Genomic DNA, 11,257 nt, shown 5'->3' on the forward strand with positions numbered 1-11,257 from the left:
CACACGTGCTGAATTTGAGCGATTCACAAAGCAGTGCCCACCAAGAGTTTGGCCAACGATTACAATGTTTTGTTTGAAATATACCGACAAATACAATCTATGAAATTAAAAAGAAACACAAAGCGAACAATTTTTGACCTCCGAGCTTGCGGGATCGGATGGCTGGTACGAATGGGATGTACATTACCCCGACGCAAATTCAATCTTATTAATAGTTTCATAGCGGTACCCGCTGCTACATCCGATTCGAATCAGCCAACCGATCCTGCAAGCTCGATGGTCGATTGGTAAAACGTCTGCACTAGAAATCGGTGGGTTCAAGTCCCAACCAAGTGGTTTTCTCTTACTTTCACTAGAGAGGTAACACACTGAGTATACAGTGTTTATTAAATTTACATCACCCCGACTCAAATCTAATCTTATGAATATTTCAGATATCAATATGATAAAAAGCAAGTCTCTTGAAGGTTCTACACAACGGACATCGGGAAAAATACAAAATAATTTTTTTACTTTTGAAGAAACAAATTTAAATCTTCTTCCACTATTTAAAATAAAAATCTAATTGTAAAATACATGTATTCTGCTTAATTGTGCGGATTTTTTTTTTTATTAAAGCTGCAGATATTTCAGGGAAAAACAAACTTTTTATAAAGGCATGGATAAAGAGATGACGATTGTAGCTTGTGCAATACCCGTTTCGTTTCCCCCTGTCGTTTCGTTCCCTTGTCTTTAGACCTTAGCCAAAGCTTGCTCGAGATCCCGGATCAGGTCGTCCGCATTCTCTATGCCAACACTGAAAGAGAGAGAGAGAAAAAATACGTGAATTGTATCTGAGAAGTGGGCAGCAACTCTTGATTGAAAAAATCAAGATACATTGTATGGATCGAAAATTTGATATCGAAAATGACACAATGTTCGTAATGAAATTGGAGGTTCGGACACCCGCCCTTTAGATTGCTCAGAATTGCAAGGACAGTTGATGGGACATCTGGCTTGCTAGTAGATATATTCATGTTGGGTACGGATGCAATGTTATCGCTAATTGGACAAATTGTTTTGTAATAAGGGTATACCACCATTCCATATATAAATGGATGTGAATCAAATTAGGTTTTGCCCTTCACCGACGTATAAACACTGTATACTCAGTGTGTTACCTGCCGAGTAAAAGTTGAAAAAAAAATCGCTCGGGTGGGACTCGCACCCACGACCTCCTGCTTTCTAGTGCAGATGTCTTACCACTCCGTACCACCGAGCTAACGGGATCGGTTGGCTGGTTCGAATCTAACCCGCTGCTATGCACATTTGATTCGAACCAGCCAACCGATCCCGTTAGCTCGGTGGTCGAGGGGTAAGACATCTGCACTAGAAAGCAGGAGGTCTTGGGTTCGAGTCCCACCCGAGTAACTTCAACTCGGGAGGTAACACACTGAGTATACAGTGTTTATACGTCGGTGAAAGGCAAAACCTAATTTGATTTACATCACCCCGACACAAAAATCCCATCTTCTTAATGGATGTAAATCGGCGAGTTTGTCTATATACCATCAATTGCAAACAAAAAATGTCAGAACTGAATGTCCAAACTATCATTTTGCAAGAAAGCTACTTTTTGATAAAACTGGTGTAAGAACATCTAACTGCAATGGTACAGTAAAAAAAGTGCATGTAATCCTTGGGGGTTAAACAATAAAACCTTATAGGCATATAATAATGACGATATTACCTGAGTCTGACGAGGCCGTCTGATATGCCCCCTTTCTGCCTGTCTTCGGATGTCATGAGCTCAGGACCGTGGGTCATAGTGGCTGGATGCTCGATAAGGGACTCGACGGATCCAAGAGACACGGCAAGGGTGATCAGCTTCACCGACTGAAAAGTAAAGCGAATTATGACCTTGTCTATTCACTCTATTGATTTGAAGCGTACTACTGCTGCTGCTTTTGCTGTTGATGTTGTGGCTATCATTGCTGCTACTGCTAATGCTATACTGCTGTTGCTGTTGCTGCTGCTACTGCTGCTGCTGTTACTGCTGCTGCTGCTGCTTCTGCTGATGTTGCTACTGCTGCTGTTGCTGTTGTTGCTGCTGCTACTGTTTCAGCTGTTGTTGCTACTGCTGTTGTTGCTGCTGCTGCTGCTACTGCTGCTGTTGCTGTTGCTGTTGTTGTTGCTACCGCTCCCGCTACTGCTGTTGCTGATGCTGCTGCTGTTGCTACTGCTGCTGCTGCTACTGCTGTTAATGTTGCTGCTGCTGCTGTTACTGCTGTTGATGTTGCTGCTGCTGCTACTGCTGCTGCTGCCGCTGCTGCTGCTGCTGCTTATATAGCCTTTTTATCCCAAAAGTCTCATAACTAGGTGACCCAATGTAAAACAGCGCCCTCACCGAACTGGGCACCAACCCCAATGGGCAACCTTTTACTTCATGGTTCATTTTCTACAGAGTCTTTAGCATATGATACATTAAAAAAGTAATTTAATAAAACATAAGTTAATAGATAGAGCTAAAAAAGAAGTAAAAACATTGTAGACAATGTCCCTTTTAATACCTACATGTAAGGGAAGTAAATTAGTTATAATTTAGAGGTAAACATTTGATCACAACACTGGAGAATGACGCGGTGTTGGGATCACGTGTCCGTAAGGTCAAGGATGCAACATCCGCCTCGGTAAATGTACAGTGAAAGGGCGCTTGAATTGGTCTATACAGGGTGACCCCCTTCCCATGCAACCTTGAAACATTTGCCTTTTTCATAAACGTGATCTGTGAATTTGTATGTTTTTGATATCAGATTAGAGCTGAGAGGTTTTTTTTTCAAATACTGAGAAATAAATATGAAAACAACACATTGGGCCGGTAGGTGAGAAAATGCCAATTATGGAACAAAACTCCTTTTTGGTCAATTTCAATGACATTACCACAGATACGAGATTCATGCTGTACCTATTTGTTCATGAAATGCATGTAGCGCAGTGTGTCCCAGTAATCCTTACATAATACGAAAAGAGTACAAATGCATTTGACAGAAATACCTTTTATTTTCTAAATGAACAGGTATGTTATCCTTTTTAGTCCTTATTTTAAGCCCTTTTAGCATCATAAATACGTCAAAATATTAAACAAAATTGGACAAATAAATGAACGCTAGTTAATTGTGGTAATGCCCTTGGAATGGACCCAAAATGAGTTGTGTTTACATAATTGGTATTTACTAAGCGACCCGATGTGCTGTTTTGAAGATTTTAATCAGTATTTGAAATACAACATTATCAGCTTTAATCTGATATCCAAATTACAAAAATTCTCAGGGCACGTTTTTGAAGAAAAAAAATGCAAATGTTTCACGGTTGCATATCTTGGGTCACCCTGTATACAGAGCATGTTGGATATTTGCTGTCTCGTGTTGGACAGGAACTTACATCGACCAGTGTCTTAGCGCCTTGCAGTCCGTCTGCAACCTCGAAGACGACCATTCCACCAAAGGCTGACATCTGTTTCTTAGCTACCTCGTGTTGGGGATGGGACGGTAGGCCAGGGTAGTACACCTTGCTGATCTGAGGAAATGTCACCAAAAGGTATGTGGTAAGCTGTCCAGGCAAATTGATGATCATAAAACGAAGACAGCCAATGAACTTTAATTACCTTGGGATGTTGCTCTAAATATTGCGCAATCTTCAGTCCGTTGTGGCTGTGCTTCTCCATTCGTAGGGGCAGTGTGCGCACACCGCGCAGCAGCAGGAAAGCATCGAACGGCGACTGCAAGCAAAAGTTGGAATTCAGTAGGCTGGTATTTTCGTAACTTTCAATAAACTTAGACTATTCCAAATACATGGATATCAGCAACCGAGTTGCAACCAAGGGCGGATCCGGGGGGGGGGGGGGCCCAAAGGGGGCCATGGCCCCCCCCCCCCCAAAAAAAAATGAAACGATTTTTTTTTTTTTTATGTGACATCGCAATAAAGGCAGGCAATGAGTACACCACCATCATTTCCTCAAAAAAAAACCATTGGTTAAAGTGGTCTGAGTTAACTTGGTTAAATTGCCTCAGATCGCACCACAGAGCATCTAGAATCCAAAAAATTTCGGGGCCCTTAGGCCCCGAACCCCACGCCGTAATTTTTTTGACCCACTACTTTGGGTGACGAATTTTTTTTGGCCCCCCCAAAAGTTGTGTTCTGGATCCGCCCTTGGTTGCAACCAAGTCACTTAAAAGCCGTCAGAAGTCAACCACATTATCACCCAGTCTCAAGTCAAGCTATTCAAATGAACTGACGAACTGTGACAGAGGAATTCCTTTGCCACTGGTCATCTCCTGCCAAATTGCCAAACAAAACAGGAAACATGAGCTACTTCATGCTGAAAATGTCCCCAAGTTCTAATCGTCCAGGTTTGCATTCTGGATTCTGGCAATAATATTAAAGCCCTGTAGTAAAAACAATTAATTGATTGCAAGTTTTGAAAACAGCCCAGATGGGATTCGGACCCGCTGCTAAAAGACACTTCGAACAAAGTGACTTACCAGACAGCATCCCGTCTGCTTCAGAAACTCACCGACCCCAAACAGAATCTCCTCATCCCTAGTGCTCATAGAACCAGCCAAGATGTCACTATGACCTCCTATGTATTTGGTACTGGGGACATGACCAGAAAACAAATGGACACCATACAGGAATGGTAAAAGGCACTATGTGACCACTCACCAGAGCTGCTGTGTAGGCAACTGGTTTTCGTAAATGCAGTACTTTGTATACCACCTCACCGATATAGATAATGTATCTTGATTGGCTGATGGCATTAACTTTCACATGGCATGCACTATTTTTTACTCTCTTGTTGTGCCCAGCCCAAAAGACTAGACAATGGTTGCCTCGGTCTGAAAACAGTACTATACGCATCACCAACGTAGCAACCAGAGGTATGTGTGCACATGCATGGGTACGGGTGTGCGCGTTGCAGGTATCGTTCCAACGTGCTAGAGAGTTGGTTTCAAACATTCCATGAAGGGGTAGTTTGGAAAAGTGCAAGTAAATTTTAAAGTAATTTCATATTGTAATAGAAGTACATTTTTGAATGGAGTTTGGTTAAATTTATCAGATATCTCTGAAAATCAAACAGAGTCTGTAGGTGAGGCAATATAAAACAAATACTGACTGCTTTAACTCGTGGTGTAGTAAAACTAGCCTCCCTCAGTGATCAATGGAGTGTTCCATTTCCAGAGCTATACGCTCCGTAGATCACCTCGGGATGCTGGTTTTTACCACACCACTCGAAGCAGTAAATATTTGTATAGTATTCTTCTTCCGAATGATCATAAATCTGCAGCATCGTCGCTTGGGCACCCTGCATACAGCATCAATGACATTCAAGCATCCTCCACATCTCATTGTTACTACTAATAAGATGGTTTTTCAGCTCACTTTAACTGACATTTTGTGGGGTTTTGGAGCCGTACGTACTTCTGAATTTGTATACCCTTACAAGGCTATTTGCCAGGACCCTTCCTGTATTCTCCAAAATCTTACATACTGCTGTAAACTAGAGATACTGAAGAAGAAAAAAAAACCCAGCATGGACATGGCAAGACAAATAGCTTGAATTCTCAGAACAAAAAACAGCAAAATATGTTAAATGTTAAACTTTATTTAAACTTTTGTGGACTATACACACTTAATATCTAGTTCGTTTCAAGTCAGATTTGAAAGTATAACTAAAATGATTGGGGGAACATAGCAACTTCGTACAAAATACTAAGCATGCGATTGATGTGTGTAAACCGAAACAAGTAGGAAATAAACAATGAAACAAGTAAGCGTCTGTCCCTTACCAACTTTGTATGGAAATATCCACTCCGAGCTCTAGAGGGCGCTGCAGATACGGTGAGCCGAAGGTGGAGTCCACTATGCTGATCGCCGAGGGAACGGTCCTGGCGGCATCGGCAAAGGCCTTCAAGTCAAGGACGCCCAAGCAGGGATTGCATGGGGTCTCACCGTAAAATATCTGAGGGAAAAAACCAGCAATGCAAGGAATGTTTTGATGTACATTTGTAACTGTTTCAGTTTGGCTCACTATGCAAAGTGTGTTTTCCCTGAAACAACTGTTAATGAAGTCCGTGGAGAAATATCTGAACAGTCTATGGAATACTGAATATATTTGATACTCTTGAATTTTTTATTTGGATTATAAAATATGGTAGTGATTTTTTTTCAACAACAGAGAAGCATGTTCTGTAAACTAGAGTTTGCCAAAAAAGTGCAACATTTAGAAAACAAATAATTAAACTGTTTAATTTTTTCCCGTAATTCAATTATATATTACTTTAAGGCCTGACTATTTCTCAATCCACTCCTTTTTACCCCATTCCATTTGGGTCCCTAGATCCAGAAATACAATCAATTAAGTGCAAGGGTGTACATTTTACTTGTGCCACTCTCACCTGGACATGCAGAATCTGGGTTAAATAGGCATTGAATACACCCATGGGCGTCGCCAGGATTTTTTTTTCGGGGGGGGGGGGTCAAAGCACATTTACCCCAAAAAATCCTTGTACTTTTCGTGGCATATCCCAGCCAACTCCCATTGACACCCCTGCAGACGCCCATTTTATTCAATGTGTATTATATTAAAAGCAAATATGACTTCACACCTCTTTTTTGGTTACTTTGTTGTTAATTTCTTCCGTGTTTTATTTTTTTTTGCTTTTCCGAAGGGGGGGGGGGGCGCCCCGCTTGCCCCATACTGGTGACGCCCATGGTGACATCACAAATGAGAGTGGCCCAAGTAGGGGGTGAATTAAGAAATACTCAGGTTTTAATGTAATATATAATTTTACTGAAGAAAAAAACGGTTAACAGTTTTAATTATTTGTTTTCTGAATGTTGCACTTTTTTGAGCAAACTCTGTATTTTAGTAGCTGAAACTTTAATTCATCAAATGCTACAAGCAGGAGATGTTTTTATATGCATGTTTTGTGCACTGTACATTTACAATACGTTGCTGAAAGGCAGCCCCGAATTTTTCTTCCAGTAATATGGAATTTGATTTTTTGCTCAAACAGAAATTTGAAAACTCAAATTGAAACGCTCAAATTGACTCAGCACTGTTGAGGTGAAAAAATAATTCATCTCAAATTGATTTCTATTTCCGTTACAAACCTAAAACACGAGAAAAATACATGAGCCACATGTGATGAAACCCTTGAAATAAAAGGAGAATAAAAGAAAATACGGGACACATATCGTTGATAATCACCTTGGTGTTTGGTTTGATAGCATTTTTGTACCCCTCAATGTCGCATGCTTTGACGAACGTCACCTCAATGCCGTAGTTTGGCAGCATGCTTTTCATCAAGGCATACGTACCAGAGTACACAGGATCTGGCGCAATCTGAGATGGAGGGGCACAAAAAACAATGAAAAGATTAGCCAACGAGAAAAGGTTGCCATGGGTCGGTTTTAAGATAGAAATGAAGTGTCAACCTAAAGCACCTTTGACCGAAGCCAATGATATCAAGAGTTGTCAGCGCTTCGGTTATACAGGTTGTCCAACAAAAACACCTTAACAGTCGAATGGGACATGTTTTCAGAAACTAGGGGTCGTATTCAACATCGTGTCTAATATATTGCCGAGTAGGTTTAGTTGGTTTCATTAGGATGTTTAGTTCAAAAGATACAGCAATCACAAATCGGGACTTGAAAAAAACACTTGGGCCCGCTTTTTTATTTATCAAGTTTACAGATCGATGCCGGTAGACTAAGTCACCAATTACTCTTGAACAAAGGAAATAAATCCTTTGTGTGTTTCTCTAACTGCGCTTTCTCACTTTCAAGGAAAGTTTCCCAAGACGATTTTCAACCTTTGAGTTTGATGAAGCATAGCGTTTGTTTCAATGCATCAATTTGAATGAAATTGATATGGTAAGTTGGTTATTTGACTTTAAGAGGTAATTTGAAAATATTCTAAAACTCACATGCAATATACCTTTATTAATTGGTTTTCGACTGGTTCTTTTTGGGACAAGCTGGATACCTGTTTTGTACATATCTTATACAGTTGAAATCAGACAACAGGAACATTCAATATTTATTACAAAATGCTACAATCGAATATGTAATCGAATAATGAATGTTTTGCATTCGTGCTTTGGTGGAAATATTATCATTCGTTGAAAGATGGAATGTTCCATTCAACTCGGCTTCACCTCGTTGAATGGATCATCTTTCAACTCATGAAAATATTCTCACTATTGCACTCATAAACATTCATTATTTGTATACTAATGCACGATTTGTTAGTTATATCTCAAGCACTGCACTCTTAACACTTTTTTTTCGTTTCCCCTCAACTTGATACTTTGCTTTATAGTTGCCTGGGGAAAGGTACATATTTTGAATTTGAAGGATAAACAGGATTTTGAAGGAATGTAGGATGAAGTTACAACATTTCTCCTTAAAAATTGCCAAACCCCAAAACAGCCCCTTAAGGACTGGTGTATATCTCCTCTAAGTGAAATAACCATCAGTGCAATGTGAAGTATGATTCCTAAGCTTTCGAAGGTTAAACACACTCAGGTCTACATCAAATGATTAGGTCTACATCAAAGGGCCACACACAGGTCTACATCAAAGGCCATTATGTCGATAGTGTATTACCACATGGTCGCCGGTTTTCAGCAGGGTCAGTAGAGTGGTTGTAATGGCTCCCATGCCGCAGGAGAACACCAACGTGCCAACACCGCCCTCAAGTGTATTGATGGCGTGAGCGGCTGACTCGCAGGAGTGGTTCGCGTTCCTGCTGTAGATATAGCCGTCCTGAGAACGAATAAACCAGACATGCACTCACTATTAATAAGCCTATATTTTTTTGAGGGGGAGGGGAGATGGCTATTTAGGTCTGCTTTTCTCTTTTCTTCGGCGCTCCAGTTTTTTTGAACTTCGAAATCAATTATTGTCCACATATTTATAAGCAAGCAAAGAACTGCTCCGACAATCAAACTCAATATTTTGTTGCATAATGGTCGATGCCACACAATAAACACACTGTGTGTCCCTTTTTTTTATCTAAACCTTTTTACTTAGAATATTTATTTGGAAAGCAAAATTCAAAGATATGCAAAACATGAATTTGGTTAATTCATTTACCACACGTGTATAATTATGCCTTGACATGAAACCATTTTACAGTAGCGAATTAAACTAAAGTTTCAATATTCAATTGACACAAACTTACAGAAAGGTACTGCTTACGTTATTAAAAAAAATACATATTTTTTTGCGTGTTGCTATTTTCTGTGACTTTTTTGGCTATTTATTATTTTTTTTGGGGGGGGGGAGGGGAAGGGGGTTGTAAAAATTTTTGCAAACTGGGCCAGAATACGTTTGAAATGGCACTGTCTGGGAGAAAAACGTGTTTTTTTTCTTTTCTCAACCAAATCATTTTATCTGCCGTTCGCCAATGACTTTGTCCGCATGTTTCGATTGAGTACATGAACTATTTCCTGAGAACGCCAGATCATGTTCTGCAAATAAATGTCCAAAAAACTCAAATACCACGAGCAAAGTCATCAAACATGATTAAATACCACTTAAATGATAACTAATGGAAAAAAGAAAGATTTAAAGGCCAGATGTACTGAAAACATAAAAAAGTAAAACTTAAGTTGAAAGGAACGACTACATGAATACTGTACAAGCCCCACAAAACTTAAACAATTATTCTTTCAGTAGCCTATACTTTACGTAAGTGTAATTTGACCCAGATATTACAAACATAAATTTGCATTAGTTGTCCTTATAAAGGACAATGACACATCTCTCCTTGGGGTCATGGCGTTTCGTCTTACAATTCGCAACCAAATTTCATGGCACTGCACAGCTTTGCTACAAGGTACTGCGACAGTTACAAATTGACAGGAGACTAAACCTAGCTCTGAATAACTTACTCTTAAACATTCCACGACCTCATCCACTTTGCTGATGCTGAAGGTCGTGGCCACACTGATGGATGGCACCAGGGGCGTTGTCAACTCCAGGCCCTTCAGCTTGGACTGGGAGCACACGGCCTTCGTCTCAAGACGTGTCTCCGAGTCAAAACTGCGCATCTCCTCATCCCGACGCAGCTCTGTTTTCGGGTCCTTGACTCCGCCTGAATCTTGGAAGCTGGAGGGAACCCTCTGAGGTTTTGGAGCATTTTCCATTCTTGGGGTTTCTGGAATGTGCCTGATGTTGCGGACGTGAAAACAATTATGTATTCCATTTGTTTTGCCTTTTTGGCAAATGTCTTTCTCTTAAACGTTCAATACTTAAATATTACACTCATCATTACAACACACACGCCAAAGCAAATGCGGCAAAATTGAATGTCGATCGTACTTTATGAATTATGCATTTCGAAACATGACTGTATTAAGTAAATTGAGGGCGCACTGTTAGCAACCAAATACAACGAAGAAAAATCCGGTTCGCTGAAAATCTGTCAGGTTTTCGCTCCAAATTTTTGATTATCCCAATCACGGTTTCAATAGTGGGTGCTAAAGGCAGTCTCTTTGTAGCTGATGTGCTTCGTGGGATAATGAATAGTTCAGATATTTCGGGGGACTTATCGAACAAAGACAATAAAGAAAATGTCTGTTTGGTCAGATCAAGGCGCCCCCTGGCCGATTGCCGTAGATTTGTGTTGTTTATTTACCTCTTAATTTCTTTTTTCCACTGACATCTTTTTCAAAGCTGCAAACAATAGAAACTTTACGACTGCACCCAGCTATTGGTGGCGGAGTTAATAAGCGTGGCATTCCGATAGTTGAAAGAAAAACAAACAAACCTAATGACTTTCCCAAAGTAATCTAATAGTTTCATTCTCGTATTAAACTATAACTAAACTGGAAACCAACAAAGCCTGGCCTGATGTGAAGAATTAACAACGTCACCCTGAGGTCGCAGCTTAGTGCTATAGCGCCGATTTGTTGAAAGTACGATTGCGCGTTCAAGAGTATACAGGTTGCCCCCAAAATGTCCCTGTAGAGGGTTTACAGAATTCTCCTAATTTGTGAAAAAAAATTCAAACTCAATTATGGAATTGATCAGCCGAAACAAATTTTCATTGGATTCGGTTCAGTGGTTTTGAAACAAAGGCAATTATGTAACTCCAGTCCAGTTTGCTCCATTCCAATTTTGACAATACATACATTGAGAGCGTTCACAATGTGTTTCTGTTTTCTCAGGCCTGCCCCTGCTCGATGTTCTGATTAACTTTGAACGGTTT

The 11,257-nt window shown here is 40.2% G+C and overlaps 1 protein-coding gene across 1 annotated transcript; it reads right to left on the reverse strand.

The window, feature by feature from the left end:
* Positions 1 to 575: 575 nt before the first annotated feature.
* LOC119736881 (L-methionine gamma-lyase-like) lies at positions 576 to 10,214 on the reverse strand. Its single transcript, XM_038210893.1, has 9 exons — positions 9,939 to 10,214; positions 8,650 to 8,808; positions 7,250 to 7,384; positions 5,826 to 5,998; positions 4,521 to 4,632; positions 3,644 to 3,757; positions 3,421 to 3,555; positions 1,730 to 1,875; positions 576 to 796 (listed from the first exon to the last, which is right to left on the reverse strand). Exons 1-9 carry the CDS (start codon positions 10,191 to 10,193, stop codon positions 733 to 735), a joined length of 1,293 nt encoding a protein of 430 aa, XP_038066821.1. The 5' UTR covers positions 10,194 to 10,214; the 3' UTR covers positions 576 to 732.
* Between the last annotated feature and the right edge of the window lie 1,043 nt (positions 10,215 to 11,257).

The sequence above is a fragment of the Patiria miniata genome, unplaced genomic scaffold (genome assembly GCF_015706575.1).
Source record: "Patiria miniata isolate m_02_andy unplaced genomic scaffold, ASM1570657v1 HiC_scaffold_3, whole genome shotgun sequence".
NCBI classification, from domain to species: Eukaryota; Metazoa; Echinodermata; class Asteroidea; order Valvatida; family Asterinidae; genus Patiria; species Patiria miniata.